At 44.3% G+C, this 22,526-nt stretch overlaps 1 protein-coding gene across 10 annotated transcripts in view; it reads left to right on the forward strand.

The window, feature by feature from the left end:
• Window positions 1-22,526, forward strand: part of THRB (thyroid hormone receptor beta) — a 341,636-nt gene that overhangs the window by 313,413 nt on the left and 5,697 nt on the right. For all 10 annotated transcript variants that reach the window (XM_028518289.2, XM_028518287.2, XM_028518284.2 and 7 more), the window contains 3 exons: window positions 1,437-1,642; window positions 9,291-9,437; window positions 18,720-18,978. In XM_028518289.2, the coding sequence (XP_028374090.1) occupies window positions 1,437-1,642; window positions 9,291-9,437; window positions 18,720-18,978 (612 nt within the window). The remainder of the gene's footprint in view (window positions 1-1,436; window positions 1,643-9,290; window positions 9,438-18,719; window positions 18,979-22,526) is intronic.

The following is a 22,526-nucleotide window of genomic DNA, read 5'->3' on the forward strand; positions in this document are numbered from 1 at the left end:
CTCCTTCGCAGGCTGTTGTCAGGGTTGAACTGGATAATGCTCGTCAGAGGCAGCTCTCCTGACACAGCAGATGCTTTTGGTGAATGGGGTTATGGGTAAAGCCCCCTCCCTCTTCTCCCTTTAACGAGGGAACTAAAATACTTGGGCAGGGCTCATTCATATTCCCCATGTTTGTCAGTGCTCACCTGACGTCGGCGATCCATTCAAACCGAGGTGATCTGGGGTTTTTCAGTGTGCTGTTTGTGGGCTAGCTGAGCCCCTGTGGTTCTCCCTGCTATGTTTGCTTTTTCTTTTCCTACCAGGTCACACCTTCATCAAGAAATGGCCCTAGGACAATGATGTTGTAGGACTGGAGTCAGGAGTCCTGGGTCTGGCCTTGGCTCTGCCATGCACTTGCTGTGTGACTTTAGGCAAGTCATCATCTCTCTGGATCAACTTCCTCCTCTGTGACAGAAGGGAGTTGGACTAGATAATACGTAGGGTCCCTTCTGGTCCTAAAAGACTATGGCTCTGTAGTGTAAAACCTCAGCCTTTCCACTGCAATGATAGTTACTAAGAGTCTGGCAAAATGGTTTTGTTTGGGAAATTAACCACAGAAGTATAGGTTTTGTGTTCCCTGCCTTTCGTATTTTCCTTCTGCATAAATGATAAAAATCATGGCTACATTTCCTGAGCACATTTAGTGTGTTGTCACACTGATTACCCTGTGAAGTGGGTATTATTGATCCCATTTTATATGGGAAGAAATATAAGCTCAGAGAGCCTAAGTAACTTGCCAGAGGTCACACAGCTAGAATGTGGTGGTGTCAGGATTCAAACCCGGATCTTTCTAGATTATAAAGCCTGGGCTCCTTTACCAGCAGTAAGGGATGACCAGGTTAGAGAGTAATGCTAAGTGAGTACCTATGAAACCCAAGATATGTCCAGCCACATTCCAATTATTCCTTAAGAGTTGGAGGGAAGAATAATCAATCTCCCACTGACTGTTACAGAACTTTTCTTTAACCTTCTAAATTCTGTTAGTAAGGACGTCCTCTTAGTGAGGAGGAGCCTTTTGGAGAGAGGAAGGGCATTATAGAAACCATTAAGAGTGAGTTCAGATGATTGGCTAGACAAACTCATTTGGACCCTAACTCATGGGTAGGCTTGACCTCTCTCTGCTTCGTATGCACTTAGGGCCACCTTCTGTGGAATTGGGATGCCCAGTATCTAGCCTCCCCAGGGCTGTGTTTTGAAAAGCTGGCTAGACACCAGGAGTTTGGCACATGTTGGACAATGACTAGTCAGTCAATTGGCTGCCAAAAGAGAAAACGCCCCAGTGTGACCCACCCTGAAGGCCCCCCTGAGCCACGTGCACATCAGCGGTCCAGGGACACACAGACCACCATGTGTCTGGGAGTGTCTGTGGGTTTTGCATCTCTTTCTCCCTCTCCCAGTGGTACTGGATGACAGCAAGCGGCTGGCAAAGCGAAAGCTGATCGAGGAGAACCGGGAGAAGAGACGGCGGGAGGAGCTGCAGAAATCCATTGGGCACAAGCCGGAGCCCACCGACGAGGAGTGGGAGCTCATCAAAACCGTCACCGAAGCCCACGTGGCCACCAACGCCCAAGGCAGCCACTGGAAGCAGAAACGGAAATTCCTGGTGAGGCTTCTGGCATGGCTGGTCTTCGGCTGCGTGCTGGCGTGTTCTCCCTCAGCTCTCTCAGTCCTCACAGCCCCGGGGTGCTGAGGTTACCAGCCCAGGTTATTGATAAGGACACTGCAGCCCTGAGAAGTCAGGTGACAGCAGAGCCAGGATTTGAATCCAGGTCTGTGTGAGAACAAAGGTAACTCCTATCAGCTATCATCTCAGGTCACTAAATTCATGTCCTCCTTCAGTTGCCCATTTACATACACACTTAGTCCACTAAATTTGCTCCAAAATGTTCCCTTTAGAATAACCCCTGGAACAAGGTGTTCCATATCTCACATGTACTTTTATGTCAGTAGAACTCAAAATGCTTAGCCTAAAATAAATGATCTCAAGGCCAGGAAGACAATGGGAAGAGGGAGTAAGGATGGGGGCGGAGAGAGGGCATGTAGAGGAAACAGGCCTTTCAAGACCATTGGATTATTGATGTTCAATATTTTTATAAAAACTTGCCATTGTGAAAGTCCTTCTCAATCATTTCCCCTTTAAACTTCACAGTGCTTTGAGACTAGAATCGCTATCCCCAGTTTACAGGTATGCAAACCAAGCCCGAGGCCTTAAGTAGCTCACCCAATATCACGTCACTAGCAAATGGCTGAGCCAGGCCCAAAAGCCAACTCAGGTCTTCTGGTCCCAAGTCCAGGTCCTCCACCGACCTGACCAGATGGACTGCCCCCCTCCACCGCCACCAGCTGCTGTTTGACTGTCACGGAGACTGACCCTGCTCTTCGTTTATGACATGAGCCCTTTATGAGTATCTCACTGAGCCCCAGCATCAGACATTCTGTGGGTTGATTTGTACCTCCAGGGTACACTAGAGTATCCTCCCCACCCGAACAAGAAGACACAGTGGTATAACTATCCTTATACTTCAAACTCACCATTATGCCCTTATAAATAGTGTGTGTGTGTGTGTTTGTGTGGTGTGAAAACCGTACAACAACCTTAAAGGAAATCTTTTGGGGAAAAAAGCTTACCCATAATCCACCTGCCCCCAGACAATTACTTTCACTGTTGTAACGAGCAGGTTCTAACACACTTTGTTGGGGGCTTCCACCAACAATGTTAGCATACATGCTCCATCGCCCTTAGCAAACGCCAGGTACTGTTCTAGGTGCTCCCATACATTAACTCCCTATCCCAACCCTGTACTTAGATGCACTTAATATCCTCATTTTGCAGAGAAAGGAACTGAGGCAGAAAAGTTAAGGAAACTTACTTGAGCTCCCGCAGCGAGTTGTGGTGGTAGATGCAGCCCAGATCTAGGATCCATCCTCTAAACCCCTACACGAGGCCACCTGCATAAACCCTGAGCCTTCAAAAGACTGTCTTTGGAGGGGCAGCCTCTTAGTGCCCCAATCTTCCATCCTCAGCCTCGCCCTGGTATATCTGCCAGATACTTGCAAAGCACTGACTATGGATAGATGATCAATTCTAACCCAGTATATTTGGGACACAGCAAGATAGAATCCTGCCTAACCCCAAGGCTAAATCTGTCCTCTCCCCAAATGGGTTAGCCATAAATGGACACTGTGGAAACCACTTCCAGGCCTGGCACTGCCATCTGATTTCAGAGTGGTGACCAAGCTGAATTACAAGTTCAGTAGAAGGTTTGGGGCACCTCCTGGACTTTTGCTAAGAAACCCTACACTTCTATTTTCTTTATCCTCAAAAGAGAATGGATACTAGTCTAACTAACCAATTCAGTGGTCACCAGGGTGCCTCTTTCCAGACTGAAAGATTTGTTCCTTTATTTAAAAAATATTTATTGAGCAGCTGCTATGTGCCAGGAGGTGGGAAATCTCAGCCATATTCCAATGCAGGGGGACAGACAGTAAAGGTTAAAGGAATGAGGTAAAGGCAGGCCATGGTAAGTGCAATGAGGAAAATAAACATGAGGACGGGACAGAGAGATTAGGAGTCGAAGTGGGAGAGACTTCACTTCTTTAGACAGGTTGGTCAGAAAGGGTCTGTTTGGAGAGGTAATATCTGAGCTGCTTCTGAAAGCTCAGAAACCAGCTCTACAAGGTAAAATATAATCAGACCTCTTCATGCCTCACGGTCTCTTCATCAAGATAACACAATTTCTGGTCATTGAAACCAGCGAGGTCAGCACCTTTCACTCAAAGTCTCATAACAGTTTTCATCAGTCTGATCGTCTATGGAAAGAACCGGAGGAGATGTGGCATGGGATGATTTGCATTATTTTTTTTTTTTGCCAGGGTCATGAGGTTATCAAGGCACAAGAGAGTTTTCCTCAGGAGGGTAACATTTACAGAGAGACAGCTTTACCCACCAATCTGCGTCCCCTGAGGAGATGACAGGAAATGCGTATTTTGTAGATGCTCGATCTGTTCAAGAAATTGCCCTCTTGATCCAAATACAAATAACCAGTTCTTCAGGCAACGTTTTACTTAGAGGGCTGCTGGGAGAGATCAGAATGCTTCCAGTGCCCCACCTGTCTCAACAGTGAGCTGCATTTCTATCAGCCAGCCCCTTCCGTGCTTGGGTCAGCCCTACATCTCCTTGGGCAAACAGCCTTGTCCCATTTAGCATTGTCCCCAGGGTCTGTCCCACGTGTAGTTGAAATTTGTGGTAGCTTTTCTCCGAGTCAGCTGCCATTAGATTCTTTCTTCCTCGTACACACAGCCCATTCTCTCCCATGGAGAGGTACAGTCTGTTGCTCTCTCGCCTTGAATCTAGTCTATGATACCTTTAAACAATGGATTTGGGCAGAGTGACTGCTCAGACCAAGTCATAAGAAGGCTTGTAGTTTCTGTTTGGTTATCTTGGAGGGGGAAGCCACCTAGTCCCTCTGAGGGAAGCTAACTGCCATGTGAAAAAAAATCCAACTGCTCTGTAACCACCATGCTGGGGGAAGACCAAGCTAGCCACGTGAAGGGACCACATGCAGAGATTCCTAACCCAGGCACCAGAATGTGCGTGCAGAAGCTGTCAGGTGACACTAGCTTTTGGTCCCTGTGACGACAACTGCATGAAGGACCCCAAGTGGAAACCATCCCACTGAGACCATAAATCCCCAGAACTCCAAGAGAGAGCAAAAATGTGTGGTCTTTAAGCCACTAAGTTGTGGGGTAGTTTGTTACACAGCAATAGATAACCAGAACAGAAGTCAAGAAATATTTATTAAACAGAACACACGGTTCCACCAGCGCATCCTCAGCGGCAGTACACTTAAGCCCCGTGTCTCAGCCAGGTTACAAATACATATTTACAAACACTCCTTGCAGAAGGATGGCCTCAACTGAGTATTTATGCTCAGGATGAAATGTTCACTCTTTTTGGTGAGTGATTTCTGCAAGGGCATTAGGAAGCCTTCATCAGAGACAGCTTTGCTAAATGGTATCCGTGTCCTGAATGGGCTTCAACACATCAGGATTTGCCTCCCATGGAGCTGATACCCCATTTTTGTTTGCAACACTGCTATGCAAACTATCTTATTTATTTCCATGTAATGATGGCCCGTCTTGTTCTGAAATAGAATTCACAGAGGCCTATTATGTTAATAATAATAGTAATACATCATTAGAGATTGAAACATGTTGTCATACAAGCTACAAGTGTTCATTTATCTGCCATGGGTAGGTAACTTACTCCCCAAAAGGAGCTTCTTTATCATTTTTTACCCTGAGACCAGGGCTCAAATCAGGAATAGAGGCTGGTGGTTCAACCTGGGTTTCAAATCCACCCTTGAGCCAAGAAAGAAGAGTCACTGGCAAATAGGCACTTTTGCAAAAGCCAGGCAGATTTTCATAATTCTAAAGCCACTCTGTAAAACTGTTTCCGAAAGCACTTACATCATATAATTTTCTCATTTTCTCCAATCCACTCAAATCTCCGATGGCACAGAAGTGCCCCATTTAATCACCAGTTTGTATGTGATGACCATGATGATGAACCGTAGATGTGGACTCAGACAGGAACGAGAAGCCTCTGATGCCGAACAGGAGATAGCACTGCCTCCCCACCTGCCAGGGGCGGTGAGACACTGGGTTTGGGGCAAACCCCACACCAGCAACATTATTGTCTACTGACATCGTGTTATTCTTCTGATCTTTTAGTTCACATGCAAAGGTGTGGCTTTGGATGGATTTTTCACCCAAGTATGAAATGTGGCCATGAGAACCAGGGCTAGCCTGCTCCACTTTTCCCTTAGCAGAGATACAGTCTGATTTCCCACATCCTCAATTGGGATGGCCTTGGAAAGGGGCCTAGCAGGAGGGTCAGACAGGATGAGCGACTTGGCCGTGTGTGGTCTGTGTGGACAGGCCATAAGACTAATACAATCAAGTCAGAAAGGCTTCTATCACCCAAAATTATTGTAAGTACATCAGAAGGCAGGGTGATCTAGAAGCTGTATGCATGGAGTTGGAAACAGACAAGCTCCTGTCTGTTCAATGCCTGCCCCTATTGCTTTTTAATGATGTGACTTTGGACATGTTGCTTTACCTCTCTACAGTTCAGCAGCCCTTATGCCCTTACCAAAAGATATAAAATTGATAGATATAAGTGCTTGGCATATCATTAACAACCATATAAGTGGTTACTCTGTCCATCCATTATCTCTATCATCACCACCCTCACCATCTTGTCCCTGCTCATCCAAGGCAAAAAGGCCCAGGGAGGGATTTTTAATCACCATTTGTCTGGGTCTTCCTGTCCATCCTTGCAAAGGTGAGAGAAGACACCCTATGATCACTCAAGGGAAAAGAGTCAGGTCCGGCCCCACTCCGCATGTACCAGAGGGCTGCAAGTTCAAGGAAAGAAGCCCTCAGCTCTGAGCCAGCCCCTTGCAACCAGGTTGCCTGGCACCATTTCCCACTCACCTTGAACAGTGCTGATGAGACAGTCAAAGCTGAAAGCCAGCTCGTCTTGATGCGTGTGAAACCAGCCTGCCCTGGTGCTGAGCTGGGGTTGGAGCCCCTGCCTGCACACACACTGAATCCCCCCTTTTGTATCTGATATGTTAACTCAGATCAGTCATAGATGATATATGTATTTTTTTCCAGTATCCAAGATCATCCATTAAGGACATAGACCTTAATGATATAATAGAAGGCTTCTACTTTGTATATGGTCTTACTGCTAGCAATTGTATTTGCTATCAAATACCCAGAGGCTTAAAAGTACATCTTTTTTCTACCCTGAGATTCATTTTCAACAGAAAAGCTCATGAGGTTGTTACATTTGGGAGTTCGGTTGAAATTGTACATGACCTGGTATACTTTCCCTCCCTCTTTCTATCTTAGGGGGTCACAGGTGGTAAATCAAATACCCCGAAAATGTGGAAACTAACATTGGTATTAACCAACTGACATTTCAAAAGCCACTGAGTGCCATTTACATACAATCAGGTTAGACCTGTCAGTATTCAATGAGAAGATGTTTGGGCTCGACAAGGCCAAAAGTATATGTGTACATGTGTGCGTGTGTGCATGTATGTGAATAAAACTCCCTACCATTTTTAATGTGTGCTCACGTTCCCTTCATCAGTGGAGCTTCATAACAGAGTGTAAAGTAGACAAAGCAGGTGCAATGAGCCTCATTTTCAGGGTAAGAGGAATTACAAAGACCAGCGAGGAGGCCTGAAAGGTTTGAGAAACAGCGGCGCCCAAAGAAGCAACCAACAAATCCTTTCCTGTAGCTCAGTCTGTGTGAGGAAGGGAAGGAAGCTGTCCCTGTAGTTAATCCATCAGTGCCCTCTGGCCCTGGACAGCTGGCAGAACACAGCCTCCCATGGGCTTGCCGTGCCTACAGTCACCCCAACACATCATCATGGAAACACGACACAGGCCAGGTTCCTTTCCCATCTACTCACTGCCCCCAAAACAAACAATTAAAGAGTAAAATGAAATAATCAGAAGAACTTGCTAGGCAATCCATAAAAAGGTCATTGCTACCAGAGTTCGTTAAGTAACATATTTAACAGTCCTCCCCGAGGCCATCACCACGCTCCTGATGCACCCTTGAAGGGTGTGGGCTGCTCCTGTTGACCCGGGTGCCCTGGTGACAACAGAGTAAAAGAATCATCCTTTGCTTTCCTTCTTACTAAAAATTAGGTATGAAGAGTAACGGGGGTAAATGTGGGAAGATGGTAACTGGATTCCTCTGAGCCGGACATGGTTACTGCTGGCCCAGCAGTTCTCCGACTGTGGTCCCCAGAGCAGTAGCATCAGCATGCCCTGGGAGCCTGGTAGGAATGCAGAGGCCCATGCTCTGCCCTGACCTACTGAATTGGAAACTCTGGGGTGGGGACCCAGCAATCAGGTGATCCTGATACATGATGAAGCTTAGCGCTGTGGCCACAGTCTTGTCACTGGCAGGGCCCTCACCTCTCAGCCAGTGAGGGGTTCAGCCTTGCTCACCCCACCCCCAGTCCCACCCCCAGTGGCTTGCTCCAGTCTGTCCCCTGTGGCTCTAGGCAAAGGTGGCCACCGTCTGGCAGGGCCTTTGTCTCTGATAGCTTTGATCACATTCCCAATATCCTGGAAGACAGTGGGAGGGGCTGACACTCTGTCCCCTGGTGTCAGAGAATGCAGGGTGTCAAAGCCTCGAAACTGGAAATATGAGACTCCAGGAAAATTACTGTGTGGAGTCCCAGCCTCAGGGGATTGTTCTTGACCTCCCTGAGGCCGGTTTGCTCATCAGCCACTCAGGGATTGTGTGAGAGCCTGAGGGGCTGGCTCGCTGGTAGGCCACGGATAAATGGTGGTTATTATTATCACAACAATAGGAAAGGGCAATGGAGAGGCCCATTCCTGGCAGGAAGCACTGGTGACAACAGGAGATACTTGGGAGACCACAGCATGGCAGTCCCTGAATGCCAGGCTGGGGGTTAGACGGCTGAGCAGACTTTGGGGGCCAACATCAGCACAACCACCTGGAGGCCTGCTGGTTCTGTGTGATTAAGTCTGGGGAGGAAGCTCAGATCTAAGGAGCCCCCAGGTGACACCCATGCTACTATACCACCCTTTAAGCAGCAAAACCAACCATTGTCCTTAGGCAAGTGAACAGCCAAGTGCCCTCAGGACACACTACTCGCAAAATCTCCACTCTGCCTGAAGGTACCCAAGTTCCCCAGCACAGTTCCCAGAGGCACCCTGCAGATCATCCCCTGCAGCCTGCTGTGAACCCCTCCAACCGGAGTCTGCAGGCATACAGGGTGTTGAGCCCCAGCAGCAAGAGTGAATCCATGGGGTGCTGTCTGCCGGGGCTCCCGACTGCTCTCCCCATGGCCCATACTGAGCCACCTTGCACACAAAGACACACATCTGAATGCACAGTGCTGTGAAAATGCCCTAGAATTTATGTCCCCTGGTGTAAGTATACACCCTTTGTTCATTTAGTAGAACCCAAATTCCTCGTTTCTCTATCCTTTCTCTCTACAGCAACATCCATTGGGGGCCTATTACAGCTCAGAGATTGTAAATGGAAAACTATACAGTTTGTTAGTAAACTGTGTGAACTAGAAACTGTACAGGTTGGCAGTCCACAAGAGATTTTCCTCCACATAAGAACTAGGATAAATACAGATTTCTGCAACTTTTTCATTCAAACCTTTCTTGTCTTTCCTCCTCAGCCAGAAGATATTGGACAAGCACCAATAGTAAATGCCCCAGAAGGTGGAAAGGTCGACTTGGAAGCCTTCAGCCATTTTACAAAAATCATCACACCAGCAATTACCAGAGTGGTGGATTTTGCCAAAAAGTTGCCTATGTTTTGTGAGGTGAGGAAATGATTTTTTTCTTCTACATTGTTTTCATTCTAGCTCCATCAATTTCTAGGAATGCTGAAGGTTACTTATAATATAATATTAATTAGTAAGGACTTAGTCTTATGAAAGCAATGTCAGCACAAAGAAAAAAATGCACTGTTCACTTTTATTGCCCCAACCTCTCTACTCAGTCATCATTCACTAGCTTGTCCACATGAGGCCGATGAAGATCCTATCCATCCACCCAACTCCAGGCATAAGGAAGATGATAGCAACACCTGCATTTATTCAGCATCTACAATGTCCTGCTTGCTATACTCAGCTTTGCCTGCAATAAATCCAATCCTTATAACATATCTGCAAGGTAGCTTCATAAACCCATCTTACAGATGTGGAACATTGAAGTCAAAGTGATTAACTTAGCCATACGTGGGGCCATGGTGTTTGTCTTAGTCTCTATTCTTTCAACTATATAACCCAGCAAGATGGCTATGCAGTTGCTTATTAATACTCAAGAATAGAAGATGACCCTCACAGAGCCAAGACCTTAAAATCCCCTTAAATCCACCCTCCTTCCTGAGAAGCTCACCATTTCTTGGCCCATCTTCAGGGCACCTTGAGGAGCTCACCCACTGGAAGTCATAGACTTGCCCAGCGGGATGCTAATCGCTCATGTTAGCAGTTCTGCCATGCAGGCAGCTGCATGGGCAAGAATCCTGGGTAAGCTATCAAATGCCTTCAAACCTTGGTTGTCTCATCTTTAATGGGAATCATAATGGGATCTGCCTCTTGGAGCTGTTGGGGGGTTGAAATGGGATACTACATGCTTGGATAGTGCCTGAGTCATAAGTATTCCATAAATTTGAGCTGTTAATACTACAATATTTCATTCATTATGTTACTTTCCTGCCAGTACCTTCTTTTGTGAATCAAGCGTGGCCAATAATGTTTTCTGGAGAGTTTTTCCCTTTGAAAAATCCTATCAGGTGCCTCTCTCCTGCTCTTCACGTCTCTATGGGGACTCAGAAAGATACAAGGTAGAGAGGGCCATGCACTGCTATGAGCCTCCCGTGCCACCTGGGTGATATGTGAATCTAGGCTCACCTAGACAGAAGCTGAGTTTCCCCACCTGCAGTGATTCTGTCCCTCCGTAGCTTCCAGCCCGTTTGTGTTGAGTTTGTAATCATGGGAGCCCAGCTGGAGTCTGACAGACCTCAGACACTGGCCTATTACCTATTCTGAGCCTGCAAAGAGCCATGCCCAGAAGAACAAAGCAGTGGCTTCAGGATGCAGTATCTCAGACCCAGCTGAGAGAGAGTGTGGCTCTCCCTTACCCCCAATGTCACTGTAGTGGGGGCCAGTGAGTCCTGGAGAAGGTCTCTGACTTATATCTGCATTTGGTGTGGAGCGTTCCATGCCTCTGACTACCTTCTTTTTTTATTAACACTTATTAAAGTGTTAGAGGATAGTACAAAAATAATATATAGTCATTGGATATTTATACAGTATAATAAACATACAGGTTCATGGTAATGCCACCAAGAGATAAACTACTGACATTTTGGACATTTTGGAGACTATTTTAGTCTTTTTCAAATAAATATATGTGTGTACACACACACACACACACACACACACATAATGTAAAATATTGGCATGGCCAAAAATTTTGTTTGTTTTTTTTCTGTAAGATGGCTTTAGTAGCACTTAACTGTCTTTAACTTTATTCCAAACAATTTTGTTGGATTGTATTGTGACAACTGTCATATCAGCATGCATTTTTTAAAAATATCAAAATTGGTGAATTTTTGTGTAGCCATTTTAATATTGAAGATGGAAGAAAATAAGCAACATTTTTGGCATATTGTGCTTCATTATTTTAAGAAAGTTAAAAATTGCAACTGAAAGGGGAAAAAAAGATCTGTGCAGTGTATGGAGAATTTTCTGTGACTAAAGTTTTGTGCTGGAGATTTCTTCTCCCTGGGCAATGCTCCATAGTAGGGTAGACTAGCTGAAGTTGATAGTGATCAAACTGAAACATTAATTGAGAATAATCAATGTTATACCATGCAAGAGATAGCCAACATACTCAAAATAGCCAAATCAACAGTTATTGGTGAAAATGAAAAATGTGCCCTTTGACTTACAGTCAAGATGGAGGCTTCATCTCTTTGCACAACTATAGAAAAAATTATATCTAGACTACAAAACGAACAACACCCAGAACCATCAGAAAATGGAGCCATATGGAAGTCCGACAACCAAGGATTTAAAGAAGCCACATTCATCCAAGAGTAGGAGAGGCAGAGATGTGGAAAGGCAAGGAGAGGTGCAGAGCTGCGGGAGTGGTGCCGAAAGGTGGTGGAATGGGCAGTCCCACATTCACATGCAGTGGATAAAAATCAGGAGGGATACCTTGAGAGCAAGGGATCCCAGACCACCCAGCAGCCCAGGGTTCCAATGCCAGGAAGATAAATCCCCACAACTTCTGGCTGTAAAAACCAGTGTGGGTTGGGGTGGCAGAAAAAACTGCAGAGTTATCAGGAGATTCATTTTAAGGGCCTACAGGGACTTAGGACTTATGCAGACCCAGTCCCTCTGGGATTCAGCACCAGGGCAACAGCTGGACGGGCACCAGTAGCATACAGGGAGAAAGTAAGGAGACTGGAAGCAGGGCAAGTGCTGGAAGACAGCTTCTTCCCCAGCAGAGCTCTAGAAGCCAGGCAATGGCATTCTTTGGGCCCTCTCCCAATACAGAGCCACAAAGTTGTGAAATGGGTTACCCAACCCTGGCAATCACCTAAGGCTCCACTCCATATAATTTACAGGTCTACTCTTCTACAATAGGCCACACTACTAAGATAGGGGAGAAAAGAAGCTCTACCTAATACACAGAAACAAACATAGGAAGGCTGCCAAATTGAGGAGACAAAGAAATATGGCCCAAATGAAAGAACAGAACAAAACCCCAAAAAAGAGAACTAAACAAAACAGAGATAACCAACCTATCAGATGCAGAGTTCAAAACACTGGTTATCAAGATGCTCATAGAACTCACTGAGTACAGCAACAGCATTAAAAAGACCCAGGCAGAAATGAAGTTTATATTAAATGAAATAAAACTATACAGGGGTTGGGGATGAAAGAGCATCAGATCAACAGTTTGGAACATAAAAAAGAAAAAGCATTCAATCAGAACAGCAAGAAGAAAAAGAATTTAAAGAAATGAGGATAGAATAAGAAGCCTCTGAGACACCTCCAAACATGCCAACATCCAAGTCATAGGGATGCCAGAAGGAAAAGAGGAAGAGCAAGAAATTGAAAACTTATTTGGAAAAATTATGAAAGAAAACTTCCCTAATTTGGTGAAGGAAAATAAACATACAAGTCCAGGAAGCATAGAGAGTCGCAAACAAGTTGGACCCAAAGAGGAACACACCAAGATATATAATTAAAATGCCAAAAGATAGAAAGAAACAGTCTTAAAAGTAGCCGGAGAAAAGCAAGTAGTTACCTACAAAGGAGTTTCCATAAGACTGTCATCTGATTTCTCAAATAAAAATTTGCAAGCTAGAAAGGACTGGCAAGAAGTATTCAAAGTGATGAAAAGCAACACCTACAAACTAGATTACTCTATCCAGCAAAACTATCATTTAGAATGAAAGGGCAGATAAAGTGCTTCCCAGATAAGGTAAAGCTAAAGGAGTTCATCATTACCAAGCCATTATTATATGAAATGTTAAGGAACTTATTTAAGAAAAAGATCAAAACTATGAACATTGAAATGGCAGTAAATTCACAACTATCGACAACTGAATCTAAAAACAAACAAACAAACAAACAAAACAGGAACAAAATCATAAATATGAAGATCACTTGGAGGGTAATCAGTTGGGAGAAGGAAGGGGGAGAATGGGGGAAAAGGTGCAGGAATTAAGAAGTATAAACTGGGATGACTTCCAGCAAAGATGGAGGCATAGGTAGTCACACTGTGCCTTCTTGCACAACCAAAATAAAGACAACAACAAATTTAAAAACCAAAAACAACCAGAACTGACAGAAAATTGAACTGTATGGAAGACTGACAACCAATGAGTTAAAGAAGAACCATTCATCCAGAATGGTAGGAGGGGAGGAGACAGGCAGCCAGGGTGGAGAGGACTCAAGGCAAGGCAGCAGCTAGAGGACTAGGTGAGGCAGCTGCTGGTGGAGTGAGTGGTCCCACATTCACATGCAGATAAACCAGGAGGAACAACTGGGGAGTGAGACAGACCATGCAACCCAGGGTTCCAGCACAGGGAAATAAAGCCTCAAAGCCACTGACTGAAAAAACCCATGGGGGTTGAGGCAGCAGGGGGAGAAACTCCCAGCTTCACAGGAGTTTGTTGGAGAGACCCACAGAGTCCTAGAATGTACACAAACCCACCCATCCAGGAATCAACACCACAGGGGCCCAATTTGCTTGTGGGTAGTGGTGGAAGTGACTGAAAGCTGACCAAGAGCGGAGGAAGCAACACTGTTCCCTCTTGAACCCCTCCTCCTAGTATGACACAACCCGGTGACTCAGGTTGCCCCACCCTGCTGAATACCTAAGGCTCTGTCTCTTACTATGTAACAGGTATGCCAAGACCCCCCCCCCAAAAAAAAGGCCCAAATGAAAATACAGATCAAAGCTCGAGAAAAAATACAACTAAGCGACGAAGAGATAGCTGACCTATCAGATGCACAGTTCAAAACACTGGTAATCAGGATGCTCACAGAATTGATTGAATATGGTTGCAAAAAAAAAAAAGAGGAAAAAAGGGAAGGCTATGAAAAGTGAAATAAAGGAAAATGTACAGGGCACCAACAGTGATGGGAAGGAAACGTGACTCAGATCAATGGTTTGGAGCAGAAGGAAGAAAGAAACATTCAACCAGAACAGAATGAAGAAACAAGAAATCTGAAAAATGAGGAGAAGCTTAGGAACCTCCAGGACAACTTTAAATGTTACAACATCTGAATCATAGGGGTACCAGAAAGAGAAGAAGAGCAAGAAATTGAAAGCTTATTTGAAAAAATAATAAAGGAGAACTTCCCCAATCTGGTAAAGGAAATAGACTTCCAGGAAGTCCAGGAAGGTCAGAGAGTCCCAAAGAAGTTGGACTCAAGGAAGCACACACCAAGGCACATCATAATTACATTATCCAAGATTAAAGATAAGGAGAGAATCTTAAAAGCAGCAGGAGAAAAGGAGACAGTTACCTACAAAGGAGTTACCATAAGACTGTCAACTGATTCCTCAAAAGAAACCTTACAGGCAAAAAGGGCCTGGAAAGAAGTATTCCAAGTCATGAACCAGAAGGACCTACATCCAAGATTACTCTATCTAGCAAAGCTATCATTTAGAATGGAAGGGTAGATAAAGTGCTTCCCAGATAAGGTCAAGTTAAAGGAGTTTATCATCACCAAGCCCTTATTGAAATGTTAAAGGGATTTATCTAAGAAAAAGAAGATGATCAAAATTATGAACAGTAAAATGGCAACAAACTTACAACTATCAACAACTGAACCTAAAAAAAATTAAAAAAAAAAAACTAAGCAAACAACTAGAACAGGAACAGAATCCCAGAAATGGAGATCATGTGGAGGTTTATCAGTGGGAGGTGGATGAGGGGAATGGGGGAAAAGGTACAGGGAATAAGAAGTATAAATGGTAGGTAGAAAATAGGAGGAGGTTAAGAATAATATAGGAAATGTAGAAGCCAAAGAACTTATAAGTATGACCCATGGACGTGAACTAATGGGGGGCAGGGAATGCAGGTGGGAGGCGGGTGCTGGGCAGAGGGGAATAAAATGGGGGAAAGATGCCACAAATATAATAGTATAATCAATAAAATATAGTTAAAAAAACAAAAATGTGTCTTTTATTTTACTGAAAAAAACTTACAAAATTTTTAGCCAACCCAGTATATCAATATAATTTATACTATAATGTACTTTCTACTTATGACACTACTTTTTTAAACTTTCTATTGAAGAGAAAGGAGCACATAAGTGTGCAGTTCAATGAATTTTCACACACTTAACACACCCACACAATCAGCACCAAGATAAAGAAACAAAATGGTACTAGCCCCATTGTACCTTTTTACACTCAACTGTAGAACATGTCATTTAAGCACTCTTTCACAAAATAATTTTTAATGACCACAGTATCCAAAAGACTAGCTCTACCATGTTTAGGTTATCTGCTTTTAATGGACCTGGAGTTCACTTCCAGTTTTTCACTCATATAAATATTCTGGATTAAACATTTTCATGCCTATGCACTGCTCACAGTACTATTTCCTTAATGTAAATTGCCCTCAAGAAAGAAGGTACACATTCTGACATCTGTGTTGAAGGTGAGTCTTTCCTTTCATTCGGGTGGCATCGTTCTTTTTGTTCATCGGGTTGAGTAAATTCTCCTGGACCTTTCTCAGTTTTCTCTCTCTGGACTGTGTCCCTCATCTCCCAGTCCTTTTTGTCTGAGCAGACACTTGTTGAATTTGCTGCCCCTACCACTTGAGCTAGCCTGATGGTCGTGTGTTGTCCTGATAGGCACCAAAAATGGTTTTTAGAAAACGTAAAGCTCATATACGCCCATCAGTGAAGAGCTATTTTAAAGAAAGAAAAGCCATCTCCACCACCAATAACAAATACACCGTGTGCTTATGTCTGCGGCAGGTGAGGGGTCCACATGGAACTTTTCAAGCTTCCCTCAGAAGTTAAAGCTAGCTTCAAAGTTACGATTCCATCTCTCTGTCAACCCTGGTATTTTGTAGTCTCCAAATTACAAAAAATAAGTAAATAAATGGGCCACTGGTACGGCAGAGATAAGTACGTCTGTGGTGTGTGTGGCCTCCTGAGCACCTTTGACTGTCACGCTATCTTTGGTGCCCAGGTTGGGAAATGAACTGTGTGGCTCCCTGAGCTACCTATGCGTGGAGTGGGTTGGAGACCCCAGGGGATCTCAAGAGTCAGGTTTCTTGCTAGAGGCCATTTGATGCATCTGCTATTGAAATTGTGCTCACGGTAATTTTCTGCTGTAATCCATACCATCGCACTAAGCAAGGCTGGCGGACACCCTGGGCTTTGAATGGTCTGAAAGCACTGTTGGCAGGGCTGCCAGGAACACACATAAGAACCCCTTCCAGAGAGCAGGGCACCATCATCTTTGCCAATCAACACAAGTGATGGTCTCCTAAGGGCACAGGCGGAGTCTGGGGCACGGGGGGATCCCTGCATCTCTGCTTATCCCAGGGAAAGCATTTTGGCAAGTGGCTAAAGATTGATTACCCGCATGTTGAAACTAATTTCACCAGGATCTCCAAAGAAAAGACACCTGGCCTAGTTTTGAAACCGTTGGTGATCCCTGAAGAATACATGTTAAACTTTCATTTAAATTTGAACTAATCAATAGTAGGTTTAAGAAAGAATACTTCTGTTTCATCTCCAATCAGACTTGGCTACAAATATGGGGCCTTCCCAAGTGGGCATACTTTGTGACTTATAAAAAATAATAATAAATGGTTTGATTTAGTTAGTAATTTCTCTTTGGTATTTTGTGCCAAAGTGGTTTTGCCCAAACAGACAGCATGAGCATCACCTGGGAACCTGGAGCAATGCAAAACCTCAGAGGGCGGGGCCAGCAGTGTATGTGGTTAACAAGCCCTCGGCCGATCCTGGTGGGGCTGAAGTCAGAACCACCGCCCCAGGTGCTAGAGCCAGCCTCCACCCACTTCAGCCACTTCTCTGTCCTACCTGTAAAGGGCCTACCCAAGCTCAGGTCTCCTATTTCCTACTATGCTCTTGGGCCAGGACTCCCAGCATGGAATGGAGCAATGCAAATTAGAACCTGAATTAAAGAAAATCACAGTCATCTTTTTAATGAGTGGAAGAAATTTACATATATAGATCCCAGAACCAAATATGGGATAACTTTTATTCTGCAGAAAAAGCTAAGCAATTTGAAATTAAATAGGAAAGTGACTAGGTTGAGTTAGCGAAAAATATGAAATGCCCCATATTTTAAATGCAATTCAGTAATATTACTTTTAGTTTTATATAACCTAAATTGAACTTTGGGTGTTGCCAAGAATATTTCCCAGAAAGAATTTGTACGTGCTTAATGAAGAGATGGAAATTATGTGTTATTCACATTTTCACTGTTTGTGGATATTTAGTCCCACCCAGGGTGCTTCAAAGAGTGTGTTCTCTTCTCCTCTTGGCATTGGACTCCAACAGATGTAGCTTCCAGTCCCTGCCTTACTCACAACACACCATGACCACCCCCTAGCATGTGGCTCAACCTCTCAGTGCCTGGATTTCTGCATCTGTAAATAAAAGTGGAAGTAGAGTATGTACCTCACTGAGTGATTTGAAAATTAAATAAGGTGATGCACATAAATCTTGGCAGGATGCTCAATTCATCAAAAAAACACTAGTAACTAATAGCCTTTCAAACTATTTTAATAAATGACATTTAATTAAATGTTCTCCCCATTCAGAAAATGCAACTCTGATTTTTTTAATTATTTCTCTTAGCAAAGTTCTTTTTTAAAGTTTGTTATTAATGTTACCACATTATCACAAACCCTAATTAAAAAGTAACCCAATTGGCTTACAAAGAAATGGCCACACTGGCAGGACGAGACAGTGCGTGGAGTAAGTCTGGTGTGTAAGTACTGGGATAATAACCCCAGGAGCCGGAAGCTTGAATGCTGGTCTCACCTCTGCCCCTGACTCACTGGATGACCTTGAGCAAAGCTTTTCCATCTATGGGTCTCAAGGGTAATAAGCATCTATAAGGGACTTTCTAGTTCTGTGCCTTTTAAGAGACCCAAGGAGCAAACTTGCTTCAAAACAGAACAAAACAAAAAGAAGCACAATTGTGAGCTAAACAGTAAAATCATCTGTTGATTATTGGAGCTATATATAAGACAAAAGTGTTTGCAAATTTAACATAAGCCCAGGTCTCAAGCAGTTAGTTGGGCTATAATGCAAACTCCAGAGTCAGGGGCTAGTAGCAGTTTTACACCTGACAGTAACACTGGTGGGAGATCTGTCACAAAAGAAATGCAAACTACAACTTGGAGTAGAAGCAATGGCTGTTGAAGGAGTGGAGCCAAGCAGGGAGGGAAAAGCCACCAAGAGTGCAGGCCCAAAGAGTTCAGGATTAACGTCCATTCCAGGGAGCCGTTAAGGTACCACCCAATGTTTCTAACTGGCCTTGGCCACTGTTCCTTGCTGATGTGGGCTGGTTCTTTTCAGCTGCCATGTGAAGACCAGATCATCCTCCTCAAAGGCTGCTGCATGGAGATCATGTCCCTTCGCGCTGCTGTGCGCTACGACCCAGAAAGTGAGACTTTAACCCTGAATGGGGAGATGGCAGTGACGCGGGGCCAGCTGAAAAACGGGGGTCTCGGGGTAGTGTCGGACGCCATCTTTGACCTGGGCATGTCGCTGTCTTCTTTCAACCTGGATGACACTGAAGTAGCTCTCCTTCAGGCTGTCCTGCTGATGTCTTCAGGTGAGTGTGCCCTGGCTCCTTACCGGGTGTCAAAAGAGGTTTTGCTCATTGGGTGCTAATTCCAACCACCTGATGGGCTTATAATCCCTCTTTAGCCTCAGAATCTCACTCGCCAGGGAGCAACTAGGAGTTTGCCCACGGACTGGGAACTGAAGGAGGTATCAGAGGTCTATGCTTTTTGAAGCTGCCGGCCCTGGCTGGTGTAGCTCAGTGGATTGAGCGTGGGCTGGGAACCAAAGTGTCCCAGGTTTGATTCCCAGCCAGGGTACATTCCTGGGTTGCAGGCCATAACCCCCAGCAACCGCACATTGATGTTTCTCTCTCTCTCTCTCTCTCTCTCTCCCTCTCCCTTCCCTCTCTAAAAATAAATGAATGAAATCTAAAAAAAAAAAAATTAGTCTGGATGAAGCTGCCCAGTGTAGTGCAAGGGAGCCGAAGGAGCCATTTACAAAGACTCTATGAAATGGTCCACCTTCAGCAGACGCCACCCCACCTGCCTCCTGGTAGCTGGCCAAACCTGCCCCGTTCTGGCCCCGTTCTGGTTTTGTGACACAGCATTCCCATGAGTGACCACACCATTCTGCATCGCATTCTAGATGAGGAAACCATGAGTAAAGGCTAGAATTTGTCCATGGCTTAGCTACAACTTAAGTTTCAGTTATTTATTGCTACATAGCAAACCATCTTCAAACTGAGTGGCTTAAAACGTCCAAGATGTCTGGGCTTGGGGCCGAAACATCAAACGTAGCCTCAGGCCTCTCGGTGCAGCTTCTCCCCTGGCAGGTAGTGGACTTCTTACGAGGTTGGTGAACTCCAAGGAGAGTATCAAGAACACAAAAGCAGAAGGTGCAGATGCCTTAAGGCCCAGTCTTAAGTCATAGAGCTTCACTTCTGCCTCATTCTACAACATTCGTCCAAATTAGGCCCAGCACCAGCCCAGATTCAGAAGCCACCTGGGAGCAATGGCAAAGCCATCTTTAACCTGCCATCACTCATTACCAAGACCTCTAACTCTCATGGGTGAAGACTGAGTAATAATGCCAATACCTTTTTCTTCAGGGGATAGGTCATGATAAATAAAAAATGCAAAATACATCAGATTCTTTAAGGAAAGTTAGGCTTTAAATAGATGAGTTATCATCTGCATTTCGAGAGTACCCCAAGTTTAGCTGTGTCTCAGCAATTGTCATTGCACACTCTAGCTGTCTGTTTGGCTTGTCCATCTCTCCTTCTGGGCTATTTCTGATGACAGAGATGTGTCTGACTGTGCACCTAGCCCCAGGACCAGTGTTTGTCGGGTAAACCCTGAATAGATGGGTAAAAGATCCGTCACAAGCCCAGTGAGAATCCTATACAGAGCTGACGCTCCCTGGTTAACTCAGTAGAGTTCCTTTTGTTTAAGCAGATCTAGAAATTTATTTGCTATAGAAAATTTAGGTATGGTAGACTTTTTTAAAAAAAGAAATAATTGTTTTTATTGTGGAAAATTTCAAAAATAAACGTAAGTAGATAGAACAGCATACTCAATCTTCTTGTACACTGTGGCAGGCAGGCTCTGTGTTAACCCCCCATGGTCCCCACCTTCTGACGTTCACACCCTTGTTCAATTGCCTCCTGTTGAGTGTGTGCAGAACCAGAGACTCGCTTCTAGCCAGTAGGATATGGCAACTTCGGTGCCATTCCCAAGTGGTCACATTACATTAGGTTATATAAGGTTCCTCCTTGGTAGCAGACATGCTCTGGAGACTCTCCTTGCTGGCCTGATGAAGTTCTTGGCCATGCTGGGAAAGCTCACATAACAGGAAGCTGCTGGTGGCCTCTCAGAGTGGAGGGTGGTCTCCAGTCAACAGCCAGCAAGAAGCTGGGGCCCTAAGTGCTTCAGTAGAAATAAGACTTACAGCTTTCCCAAGACCTCTCTCTGTGACCTCGAGTGAACCTCCAGCTTCTCTGGGCTTCAGGGTCCTTTAAACTAAAGAAATAGAACTATATGAGTGGGACTATATTCCTTGGGTGGGGGGATTCAAGGTAATTTTTTTAGCTGAAACTTCAGTGGTACAAAGACAGTTTTAAATAATGCAGAATTATAGTAAGAAAGCTGTTTCTTTTACAATTTTCTTTCTGGTTGTATCTGGGTGTATCTGCAAGGCTCAGAGAGAGACTGAGTTTGATGCCAGTCGCTCTTTAACACCTGACACTTGCTAACCTTCCTCTTTAAGAAAGAGAGAACAGACCTCAGGGAGAGTTTTCCACTAGAACTTTTAGCTCAAATGTAATAAAGGTTTGTGCCATGCAGCCACTTTTGTGGTTTTCTTCTATTTATGGCAGATGAATTTGTATTCACTGAATAATATGAAGCTTTCTCTCTAATGAGTCAATCTAACAGTTTAGGGAAATAAGCCAGGCGAGGTAGACAAGGGGAGTCTGTGGAAATGGCAGAAACCGTGAATGTGACTCCAAACTCTGTCAAACACCAAATGGGGAGTGACTCTCTCCAATTCTGCCTGCCTGACAGCCATGTGACTTAAAAATCTTTAAAATAATAATAACTTAATAACTTTAAAATCTTCCCACCTGAAATGATCTGGGCACTTTTCATTAATGCTGCCAGGACCAGAAAAATATTGCAAAACACTTTACATCGGGCAAATGACAGCTACATATCAGTGCTCTGAAGCTCCTTTGTCTTCTAAGCCCCATTGTTTTGTCTGGCATTTCAGCTACACAAAATCACAAGGCTTTTCTTCGAAGACTTTTTTAAGAGCTGTCACTGCTAGCTTCCTTGTCCCTGCAGTGATAAGCAGAGAGCTAAAATGGAAATTATCTGACATAATCTTTGAGAAATTTTGTCTTGGGTTGTTAAAAAGTCTTTGACCTTTAAAAATGTTTCTCTTTTCATAAACATTTTCAGTACAATTTGGGTGTCATCGAAATGTCCTTTCATTTTCTCTACGTCATTTATATGACCACCTTATCTTCATCACTCATCAAGGACAGAGTCTGATGCCACAAAACCCAGGTTATTGTTTCCCTTTAAAGGAACACATCAGAGCAATGTTGTGTTGATTTTCTATTTGAATCCAAAATTAAAGGATCCTGTGGGAAAGTCTTCTGGCACATTCGAAGACAGAGAGAAGACAGGGGAGTGGGAGAGACAGAGAGTGACTAGATCCACAGACCAGCAACGTCGAATATGAAGGAAAAGTGAATAGACAACTAAAACGCACAAACTGCGATTTGAGCTGAACAGGGGATTCCAAAGCCCATATATTAGTATTTTTAGACTCAGAAGAGTGGATGGAGCCATTAGCCCTGATTTTTCCTTTCGGATTAAGCAGAACCTTACATACATTTTTACTAACACAGACACGTCAATCCCTGGGTGCTTGGAGTGTGAATTTATATGATCAGAGCGACAAAGAGCACACTGAGGAGACCTGGGCAGGGAGTGGTAGGCTTCCTGGAGCCCAATGAGGAATTCATCTTATAAACCACTTTTACAGTTCAAGTGCTTGCAACCTGGAGATTCCGCAGTCCTCCAGCCTTCTTGT

The sequence above is a fragment of the Phyllostomus discolor genome, chromosome 7 (assembly GCF_004126475.2).
Source record: "Phyllostomus discolor isolate MPI-MPIP mPhyDis1 chromosome 7, mPhyDis1.pri.v3, whole genome shotgun sequence".
In the NCBI taxonomy this organism is placed as follows: domain Eukaryota; kingdom Metazoa; phylum Chordata; class Mammalia; order Chiroptera; family Phyllostomidae; genus Phyllostomus; species Phyllostomus discolor.